This window comes from Camelus bactrianus, chromosome 34, assembly GCF_048773025.1.
Source record: "Camelus bactrianus isolate YW-2024 breed Bactrian camel chromosome 34, ASM4877302v1, whole genome shotgun sequence".
Lineage (NCBI taxonomy): Eukaryota > Metazoa > Chordata > Mammalia > Artiodactyla > Camelidae > Camelus > Camelus bactrianus.
The window spans coordinates 6,309,452-6,321,474 of NC_133572.1; the positions used below are offsets into that span (position 1 = coordinate 6,309,452).

At 36.7% G+C, this 12,023-nt stretch overlaps 1 protein-coding gene across 1 annotated transcript; it reads right to left on the reverse strand.

Annotated features, from left to right (window-relative positions):
* Positions 1-656: 656 nt before the first annotated feature.
* On the reverse strand, positions 657-8,642 carry CD69 (CD69 molecule). Its single transcript, XM_010946387.3, has 5 exons — positions 8,450-8,642; positions 4,621-4,743; positions 3,351-3,550; positions 2,885-2,988; positions 657-1,796 (listed from the first exon to the last, which is right to left on the reverse strand). The coding sequence occupies exons 1-5, from the start codon at positions 8,622-8,624 to the stop codon at positions 1,688-1,690; spliced, it is 711 nt and encodes a 236-aa protein (XP_010944689.2). The 5' UTR covers positions 8,625-8,642; the 3' UTR covers positions 657-1,687.
* Positions 8,643-12,023: the final 3,381 nt, after the last annotated feature.

Here is a 12,023-nt window from a genome sequence, read left to right on the forward strand (position 1 = left end):
TGGGCATAGATCCTCCAACATTTTCTCTAGAATTTTATTAGCATGTTAATCTTAGTTATGATAGATTTTCATGTGTGAAAACCTAGTCAAAATTTTGAAAATTGAGGGCAAACTCTCCCTTTCCAGAGGAAGAAATTGAAATTATACTGGAAAAGTCAAATAAAACAGATAACTGATAGTTTAATGTTTGAATACAGGGCCAAATAAAGTAGGCTGTCTGCGATATCTTCGTAGCACCTACATATTCTCTGTTATCTTCTTTTAAAATTATCTTCTTTTGAGAGAGAGGACCAGCTTATAAATAAATCCTTGCAAAGTGAATTTAGGTGTCTCCTAATTTCTCTGTATTCCTTCAGGGTGACAAGCAATTTAAAAAAGGAAGAAAATAATAGAGTCAAAAAGTTTCAAATGACATATAAAGTCCTCTCAAGTCAGTTAAAATATTTACTGAGCAAGTGCTGTATGCAGAAAAATGGAAAGAGCGCTTTGAAAACACACATCTGAAAACAACTTAAAAGGTCCAAACCTTGTTATAATGTTCAAGTTTTACTACAGACACAGTTTTTAAAAAAAAGTTACAACCTTCTGTTTCCTGCATTTCAGTATGAGCTATAATTTTTAGTGTATTTAAAGGAATGAACACTTCTTAGAAACCCTTTTGTTGATTCTACTTTTATTTTAACATACATAAAAACAGCTTATAATTTGCACTGAATACAAAAGACAAACAAATAAACGCACTTTATTGCACTTAGAAAATACTTCAAATGAAGTATTGCACGTGGTGGAATTGACCAGGAAAGGCACACACTGATGATCGGAGAGGACGAATATTATCCCAGGTTTGAACAATACAGACTTTTCCCTGATTAGGGTTTACCACACCACATATTGCACATTTTCCAACACGCTTTATCTGCTTTACAAATATTCCTCATATTCTTTGCTTTTGTCTTTATCTCTGTAAAACACTGTGTATAAGGCAATGCATTGTGTACCGTTGAAAAAGACAAGTCTACGTTGAAGAAGTAAAAAAAAACAAACAAACCATAAATACACGATCATCCCATTCTTTTGGGGTGAGAAGTGACAAAATAACTTGACAAACTTCTTAACAAAGAGAGAAATATTACAAAGCTTAGTTTCATAAGCATTCGCCCACTTACAAATGTTCTCTAAGTTAAAAAAAATACGTTTAGACTAAACATCTGTGTTGCCAGTTAGACCTTCTCTGTTTACATCAGTTTTGAGTACCACCTGCTACCTCCTTCATACAGTGCATGTGAATGAAGGGTGCTCACTGTTCGTAGTCATTCAACAATAAATAATAACTCTAAAACCTAGTTATTTTATTACTTCTGAATTAGAAAATATATAAAGTGCATTCCAAAGCTTGGAAGTGGTTTTTCTCGTTCTTGGACAAAATTATCAGTCACCCCATGACATTGTCAGCTGATGGCAGGAGGATTCCACGATGCGGGTACTACTGGAGTTTTGCCTCCCTTTTTCCCCACATTCTTGTTTGGAAGAAGGTTTCCAAAATAACACAAAGTTGTTTCTTTTTTTTCTTTTTTTTTTTTTTTCACAAAGTCTTTCTGGAAAACATCTCATCGTAGAGCAGCATTCACTGATACAAGTTTCCTTGAGTTCCTCGCTGGAATCGTCTACAAGCAAATGCGAGCCCTCTTCATTTGGCGGGCTTGCTGCAAATCCAGTGTAGATTCTTCTTGCACGCGGCGCTGCCGACCTCTGTGCTGTTCAGAAATGCACAGTCCTCCGAGCCCGTCAGGTTGAACCTGTCAAACAGTATGGAAACTAGAATGATTTTCAGTTCGTTTCCGTTCAGTTATACAAGAATAAACTTTGTGGTGGTGGTGGGGGTGGCTTCTGCTTTTTTTTTTCTCAGTCAGAATGCATGAGGCAAGCGTACCAGTTAAATGATCATAGACAGTCTGTAGAGACAGCAGACAAGGACTGAAACAGTAGCACATAGGGAACAGATAGAAAGTTAGGAGTTAAGAGCTCCATTCATTTGGGTGATGCGTCACTGGAGGATTCACTCTTGGTTATTTCTGATTTTCCAAAACTTTCGAGAAACAGTTTCCAGAAGGTATACACGTTCAACAATCACGCATACTAGTGCCTCCAATTTTAGGGGGTTAATAACCCCTGAAGCCCATCTGTGGGTGAGGTACCATTGGACACATATTAAGAATTCTTTTTCTAAAGATTTAAACTAATTGTCTGTATCACTGATTATCATAAAACATTTTGATAGCTAGAAATTTATTCAAGTTTGAGTTTTCAGGTGACAAACATTAACACTAAATTTAAATTCTTCTAAGTCTATAATGTAGTTTAATCATATGTAATAAAAATAAACTCAGTATCTTTAATTCTGGGGTAAATTTTCTCTCAGCTCCACAGAAGCTTCTAATTAGGTATTGAAAATATTGTTCTTTATCCCTGTGGAGATGAGAACTGGGAAAGAGGAAAAAGGGCTTAACCACCCCAAACTAGCTTATCAATGAAATATGCATATGATATTGGAAATGTTGGATTTTTTCACATCATCATAATTATTCCTGGAACATTTCTAACTGAGTGTTATTACTCACACTAGAATTTGCTGAGATCAGATTACTAGGATTTACTGTATGAATTCCAAGTAGATAAAAAGAAAAAAAACAAGACAATATTAAAGCCTTTCTTTAAAGAATTCCATGGAGCATAATATACAAGGGAGATTTTATAAATTCTGCTTTATAAAGAGCACAACCTTCGTAGAGAACTGTGCTTTGAAAGGAAAAAAAAGAAAAAAAAGGAAAGTGGTTCCCCTAAACTGCCAGCCTGGAGAGGATAAAAAGATTATCTTGAAACTCACCAGTTGTTAAATTCTTTGCCGTTTGACCATTTCCATGTCTGGCCAGCTTCATTTTTCAGCCCAATCCAGTGTTCTGCTCTACCCACGTGTTGTTTCAAAAAGATCTTGAAGAAAGCACAGAGGAAGTCTACGTTACATCACTGCTCCTCGTGAGTATGTAAAAAATCCTGTTTCTCAAAAGCTGCAATCGAGGCATGAGCACTAAGCCCATCATTTGTCAGTTCTCTGTAGGATAGCTCATTGGGATTTCTCGCCTTTGAAGCGAAACAGTCAAATCACATTTAAAGACTAAGGTGAAGTCTCATTTTGACCTCTGACTGATCATGTGGCTTTCTGTGACTAAACTTTTCTATGTGGGAGACAGGTACAATGTCTTCACTTAGAAGGAAACAGAAGGAAGCCACAGATTAGCCAGATAAAATAGAAGAGCAGTATCTTATGGAATTGTTTTTGAATACTATCTTACCATGTCCTCTTCAGAGTCAATGAGAGCAAGTGTAGCACTGTGTTTGGAGCAGAATTCTTGGGCCAAGGTCCAGTTCCTTGTTTTCTTGGAAATAAGATAGTATTTCCTCTGGTACTGGATCCAGTCATCTGAGCATGAGGAAACATGGCTGTTTGATGGCACTGGGGACATATATTGGCCTGGACAATTGTACTGGCCCACTGTGAACAGGAAAACGGTTTGTTTTAGTAACACAAGAAACCGAATACCCAACGTGTATGAAACCAGTTCAGGGATGCTCTGCTGTGCTAGGTGATACAGTAAAGGATAAAAGGAAAGAAGACGAATTCTTTTTTCATTTTTAATTGAAGTATAGCTGAGTTACACTGTTATGTGTATTTCAGGTGTACAGCATAGTGGTTCAAAATTCATACAGGTTATAGTCTATTTAAAATTATTATTAAAAAGGAGGTGAATTCTGGGAAGAGTAAGAAGAGGGTAGTTTCTCACCTTATCTGATCTCTCATTGTGCCTAATCATCATTGTACAGGGTATGAGAAATAAGAGGGAGTCACTGTGATCAGAGAGTGGTTGGAAAATTGAAAAATCTTGAAAACAGTCTTTAGGCTAGAAAGGGCAAAGTACATTGTAAATTCCAAGTACAGTTTTGCATCTGAATGCAGAGGTGGGAGACTTTGAAGATGTGGTAGATATAACCCTATTCTGGGAGGTGGAGGTGAGACTACTTTGAAGAGAAGTAATTCAGAAGACAGAACAATCTGTGGCTTGGGGATGTTCCTACAATTGTATAAATTCATGTTTGTACAAGACACAGATGTATCTTGGCATAGCTGTATGTTTCAAATACCATATTGCAACTGACTGTCTGGGAGCTTCTAGACATATTCTTAATTATCCATACCTACTCTTCTGTGCTTTTTGAGATAAGAGACTGGCCAATTCCTGACTAATCTATGGCTTTGGTGTTATTTTTCTATCCGCCCACATTTTGTCCGTGTAAATGTTCATTTATTTAGAATCTAAATCAGCCCTTTTTGTTTTAGATTTAAACATCTGCTCAAATGTAATTTTCTCCCAGAGTAATGTATAAATTGTAGACATTTTAAATCCTTATAAAGAAGCTCTAGAAAACTCAAATAAAGTATTGCATTAATTATCCAAAGAATGTGGAATCACATTTAGTATGGACGAGGAAAGTGGCCATGTACAATATGTGAGATGATCCTATATTAATCAGAGTTTGTGATGAATTCACAAAGTGCAGACCTACCTGATAAAGCAACAAGAGCTATGACTAAAACGGTGATGAAGACCACGTTCAGGACGGCACACGGGATAGGGACGTGAATGGACCCTTCGTGATGAGTTGCAAAATGAGGCCTGGGGGCATCACCTGAAGAGAGAAAGTGGATGATAAGTTCAGACAGGCTATAGAGGGAAGGTAGAGACATTTGGTTTTCCTTTGAGGCATTTAAAATTAAAAAAAAAAAAAAGCTATGTGTCTCCCCATCTTCTTATACAAAAGTTATGTTAATTTCCCTCAAATTTTGAGTGAATTTGGATAATTTGGCTAGAAATGAAGTAATCCAGTCATAATAATAAGATTGTAAGATAGTTCCCCAATATATGTACTTAGTAGCTATGAAAATTCTAAACATGTCATAATTTTATTGTTTTAATCATAATAAGAACATTGAGAAAATATCTGATTACTCTAGATGACATATAAAAAGAACATCTTAAGTATAGTCTCTTCTCTGTAGTTGCTGTTTAAGGCAGGTGGTATAAATGGGTATAAATATGGGTAATGTAGTGAAAAATGTTGAATGGTTATAAAAACATACACAATTGGCATGACTAAAAATAAAAAGATAGATTGATAGTACTTATTCTTGAAGTTAGTGCGGATGTGAAGCAATTGAAATTTCCATATGTTACTGAATGGGAGAGTAAAATGGAAAAAAATATTTGGAAAACTGTTTTGTACAGAATTAGACATTGCACCTACTCTCTGACCCAGCAATTCTGCTCCTGTGTATTTTCTCAATAAAATAAAAATACATCTTCAAATTGTTTTATACAAGAATGTTTATAGAAGCTTTATTCTTAATAGCCAAATTCTAGAAATAACCCAAATATTCATCAACAGGAAAATGGATAAACAAATTATGGTATATCCATACAAGGAAATTCTACTCAGCAATTTAAAAAATGGAAAAACTGATACATGCAACAAAACACATGAATCTCAAAAAAAAAAAAAGTTGAGTGAAAAAAATCCAGCCATAATTATGTACTGTATTTTCATTTATATGACAGTCAAGAATAGCTGAATTAAGCTATGATGACAGAAATCAGAAACTTGATTGCTATTTTGTGCTTTTATTAGTTTTATCTGAAAACTAATTTAGTTGGAAAGGAACACAGGGAAACTTTCTAGAGTGACAGAAAGTGTCAAATATTGATTGGAGTTGTAGTTATAACTCATTAAACTGTACACTTAAGATCTGTGCATTCATTGTATGTAAACTAGACCTTAATAAAAAAAAATCTGTAAGTGAAAAGTAAAATGTTTGAATTTTCCAAGAGAAGTTAAAATAATAGAGGAAATATAACAGTAAATTATAGACCAAATATTGGGTGGAAATCAGTTTCTTAGTTTACCCTTTGTATAATCCTAAAACAAAGTAAAACTTTTATTTCACCAGTAAGAAATATTTTTGTGGAAGGATTTAGAATATGAATATGAAGTGAATGATGCTTCTTAGTTACCAAAACAACAATAACAACAATGCTAGAATACAAATGAATAATTGAGAGAAGAGAGAGCGAGATTTTGTGACTCAGAGTTTGGATTTGAATCTTGCTAGGATGAACCATCAGAATTTTAAAAATTTGGCCTCACAAGAAATATACAGTTCTCTAGTCTGTTCTCAAAAACTGAAATGTAAAATGGTTACTTGAATGGTATGAAAACTTACCACAAAAATAGTCTCCATATGCAAAAGTATCCTGTTTTTCAGTGTGGATGACTTTCGTAATTTAAAAGGTGGTCTATATAGGACATGACTTGAAATTCATGTATTTTTTTTTCCCTTATAACATTGCTCTAAAGTTGAACTAGGCAAAGAGATGTTGCTCTCTTTCGTAGTAATTTATATGTACTGGATGTCAACATCAACTTTTGCTTCTTCTAAGGATTGCCTTTCCCAGCATAGATCTTCTGGGGAAGATTCAGATTTTGCAAGAGAAGACTAGACTTCACTCCTATCTAGCTCTATGTCTGTCAGCTTCTTAAAGTGAACCTTCCCGTTTTCTACCGGCATACAGCTGTCACCGGAAGCAGCCCTGGGTAGCGAGGGCAGCAAGTTCAGAACTCTCTGTCTAGTTTCACTTCTCACCACGTGAGACCCAATCATGCCGCTTAAATTCAATGCAGCAACAGCTCTGGCTCCTTTGGAAGAACCAGTGCATCCAAGTAACTCATGGACTCCAGAGCCCAGCTCAGACTATTGGCTCATCCAGTGGGTAAGCTGTGGAGCTGATTCTCACACTGTAGTTTGTACCCATTAGTGAGGGCTATTGTTACTCGCAGTTTGATTTATCACCCAGGTGACAAAACACTCCCTTAAGAGCATGCTTCCATTCTGATCACCAGCCCTGTCCACTAATGGAGAAAAGAATAGAAATCCACTAACATGTGTTGAATGACCCAAGGGTGAAGCTCAATGTTTGTTCATCCTAATGGGGTCAGTGCAAGAGTGGCATAGATTAAACCTTCATAAATTAAATATCCAACAGATTTGGGATGATCTCAGGGAAAGTTAAGAATTTCTAAATTAGCTCCTTCTTTCCACTGTGCTAGGTTTTGAGCAGGCTTATTACTGTATAATTTTTTCTTTTGAGCATCTCAGCTGAGCCATAAAGTTATGGTTATCTGGTTACCAAAATTTTGTATGGCTTGCACTTGTTAACCACACTTGATTTTGTGTTTTTAAGTAAAAGATGAGTTCATCAGCATTAACTGATGATTTTCTAAAGCAAACCACTCTCGTAGACACGTACTCAGAAAACAGTCCCTTCCTCTAGATTGCTCTGGCTCTGCTGTTCACAACACATTCCTTTGTTACCGGATAGTTTTGCTTACAAGTGAACTCTAATTTGGACATGCTAGTGTTTGGGGAACCTCCTTCATTAGAAAAGAAGAGAGAGATCAATGAAAAAAGTCATGAACGCCTCACAGAAACATGTTATCGGAAAACAACGGGAAAATTCTGGTAGCAGGAAATAGAACGGTCTATGGACAGAATAGACAAATAGAAAAGAGGAAAAGGTAGAAAGCAGAGATGGTCATATTTCCATGAAAAATAAAATTAAGGAAGAAAATTGCCTGGTTCATGTAGAATTTGAAGCCAGTTATTAGAAGGGTAAAAAAGAAGAAGGAAATGGAGGAAATGAGTCCCATAAAGAGTATAGAAGAAGCAGATTGCAGTTCCAAGAATTTTTTCATGACAGTGTCCTAATAAATTATCATCAGACACTGTTAATAGTCAGATGCCTATGTGGCTATTCTGTCAAAGATTGGCAACCTTTGTTTCCAGCAACTGGAGGATGCTGTCATGAGAACGCGGGACTAGGCACACCAGAAGCACACAAAGGGTACAAGGTAAAGGCAATCAAGAATGCAATTGTTTATGTGGAAAATGGAATTTTCCAGAAAGAGAGGCAGTGCTTCCTAGAGGATGTCTAGATGGATACAGAAAAATGATGGACATGCCCCAGGTTAGGGCAGGGAGTTTCCTAGTTAAATCAGAAACATTGAGAGGATATAAACTAAAACAGAGAAACAAATCTTTAAAAGTCTTCAGATATTCACCCTGTGGTTTCCGCTCAAGTCTCAGGTATTCCATCTCCTCGTAGGTAAAGAAATATTTACCTTTTCCCATTTTTCTCCTTTACCCCGACTAAAATAGAATGTAACCAAGTTCTTCAAAAACCAAGCTTCATTTCCCCCCTAACTACTGTCATACATCATAGATAGAGAGTCAGCTATTTAGATGTAGGTATTACCAGCATATAAAGAATGAGACCTGACTTACTTTGTCGTTCTTTATCCAGATGCAAGGAGCTGGTCTCCGTTATGGAACAGTCTTCAGAAGTCATCTTTATCCTTGTCTCAGTCGACCCCTTGGTTACTTCCAGGTCAAGCCAATCTGCAGTGAAGGTCTTTGCCGGAGCACTTGCTTGGTCTGAGTCTTTGGGGTGTCTCAGCATTTATATTCAGTTACGTTGTCTCCGCCCCCTTCCTCTCGCCTCCTAGTCACTCAGCTACTCCAGTTCTCTTTAATTTATGCTCCAGTGGTCCAGGCAGTTTACAGTGTGTTGTTGTGATGAGCTACGGGTTTCCCCTGCTGTCTGAAATGTGCTTTCTCACAACTGTAGGTGCAGCCTGGAGAGGCAGGTGGGGTTTTCCCGGAATCTGAGATATCCTTTCTTAAATTTGTAGAAAACAAATAGTTTAGGAAACAGAATATCTAAGTAAAGAATTAAAAGTTAGGGATTCCTATTTTTGAGATGGAAACAATTTGGGGAGTAATAGTACCCTGGAATCTCATTCATTCATGTACTCATACATCTGACAAATGACGTTTATTGAACATCTACTATGAACTTGATACTGTCTGGGGTTAGATTTATTGTTGAAGAAGAAATTTAAGGGCTCTACTCTCATGAATTGCTCTCCAGGCTGGAAAAGTTTTACTTAGCAAGCTACAAATCGGCTTTCAGAAATATGTCATTCACTTCTTCCCTGGGGACTAGTCTTTTTTTTAAGGTATCATTTAGTAAGTAGTTGCTTTACCGCAGGAAATAGAAACCTTGTGGCTGGAACTTCCTTTTTATGCTCAAAAACTGTTTATCTTAAATTATCTGTTTCATTTATCTCCTGCTAATATTCTTGTCATACTTTACTGTCATTTAGACTGCCTTTTTCCCCCTCAGTAATATTGTATTCTTCTATTTTTCTCCTATCTGCTAGATTATTCTTTTCAAATATCTCTGACACTTTCAACATTTGGATATGATTACTATAAAAATATATATCGTTCCAGTATCAGTGTCATACAGATACGTTATTACGGTCAACACAAAATGAATGCAGAATGTCTGTGTATTGTAATTTAAGGAGGAGGGGATCAAAATACCACTCCGGTTAATAATCTTAGTGCCCTAGATTTTATCATTAATATCACTTTAGAGTGCAGATATCCTGTCTTCAGAATGAAGTCTTTGTGAAAATATTATGGTTAAGTGGGTGGGAAATTATCGTCTACTATAGGCCAGTTAGACCATCATATTTATTTGTTTACCTAAGATAAGAAGAGATACATGTTGGTCCTAACCCTGTCTCTGCTTCCACTCTGTTTTTCAGTCAATTCCTGGTATGTGTTCCCACATAGCTGCTACGGGGGTTGTTTTATAATTAAATGATATCATTTTGGTGAGACGTCCCATTCTTCCATTCACCTACTCTAAAAGTCTCCTAATCAAAACTGCCTTACAATCCAAAGACCTTCTCACATGTTTGAGAAGGCTTTATCCACGAGCAGACCCCTGGGTACCTCTCCTGCCATTTCCCCTATGGCAGCCACTGCCCTCCCCAACAGCAGCTTCTTTGCTGTTTCACAAAAATGCCAAGCAGACTCCCGCTGCAGGCTCATGCATTTTCTCTAAAAGTTTCTTACTCCCTCTACCTGCATATCTTGCTCTCCCTTTAAATCAATTCACTTGCTGTTCAGCTGTCATCTACCCAGCGAGGTCTCCTCTTGCCTTCTATAAATAAGATAGAACCTCACTCTCTATGCCTCCACATGCCTTACCTTTCTCTACATCACTTGTCAAGCAAGATCTGATATTACATTACTGTTGATCATCTGCTTTCCATGCTGGATCGTAAGCTCTTTGGGGTCAAGGACTTCTTCCGACTTGTCTCTGTGTCTCGAACATCTGACATAGTAACTGGAACCTAGTATGTACCGGGTACATACTTGTTGAATGAGCAATTACATAAATATGAGTTAAAGGGTATGTACAAAAAACATAGACGTTCCAGAATATAGAGTGCTACTCAGGGAGGTGAGCGGGATTGTAGGGTTGAGAAATACAGGACTTTAGACTGCCTCTGGGCAGCAAGTGCACATTGGATACTGCTGATGAATGACGAAGGGGGAGTTAAGTTTAGTACTTAAGGGAATCACTGCTGTTTTTGTCAATTTCTTTGGGTTAAAGCAACTTAGAACTTTTAAATGTTTATCTTCCTAAAATTGGGAATCTGGGTTAATGCCCACATTCTGACACTAATTACACACACCATGTTGTGAAGAATGCACAAGATAATGTCACCATTCTAAATCTGGACGAATGAACTCTTCCAAGTCTGCAGGGAATAGAGAAAGAAAATATCCTTACACACACTGGTAATTCTTACCTGTTAATCACACACTGATAACGCTATGTGTCTTTTCCACAGCAAAGTGGGGCTTTTCAACAGCTTATTGGAATAACACAGAAATCATCGTCCACTTATACAATTTTCCAATGTATGTTTGCCCCTCTGATGATTCCCATATAAATGAGAAACTATTTTCTTAGCTGGACACCAACTACTTTTGAAGTTTGAATATTTCAGAACAGTTAGGCAGGTTAACGATATGAAAATAGTGTAGGTTTTACAGACATAATGTTCCCTCTTACTCCTCATGGGCCATCTGCGCTGACCTTCACTCTGATCCTTGAAAGACCTAAACTTGTTTTCATTTTATCAAATGTGCTCTTGCTCTTGTTCCCTCTGTTCTCAGATTCTTCAGGGCTAACTTTCTTCTCATTTCCATTCACCTTTCATGTCACCAGCTCAATAAAACCTTCTGTGACTACCTACACAAACTACCTCCCATAGTTTCAATTTATTACCTCAGTCTTTTAGTTTATAGATCATTCATCATCTGGGACTTTGCAGTTCATTTTTATACAAAATACATGGTTATGAAATTATTATTTATTTCCCTTACTGGGAAGTAAGGTCTTTAAGAGCAGGAACATGGCCATCTTATCAACAGTGTATCTCTAGTACCTATGGCAGGGCTTAGAACACAGAAGGAGTTCAATGAATATTTGCTGGATGGAAATGATGTATGTGAGCATTTGTTACCTGTGCAGCTTTGGGAAAGCTAACGCCACTGAACTTTGGCTTTGTTAGATATGAAATGGAAACGTTAGCATCCAACTTCTAACTTTCTTTTCCATAAAGAAAACATCAAAAATGAGAAAATTAGTTTTCTACCACAGTGTTTGTGTATATTAGGCATTTAATGATCTATAAAGGAAGAACAGTTTGATTCGGGTCATGAGAAAGAAAGGTTCCTCATTTGGTATAAGATGTTAGGAGATAATAACAAGTGAATGGATATTATGTAGATATATTTATAGATGTCTAAGTATATAAACATGCGTATATATTACGTATATTATACGTATATACACATGACATTGGATACAGAAAAATGATGTCTAGATGTTTTACAAAAATAAAAAATAAACATTATAACATTGATCAAAATCTATTACCTTTGTACCAGATTTTTCTCTACTTGTCTTTATGGGAGCAGCCAAAGTGTT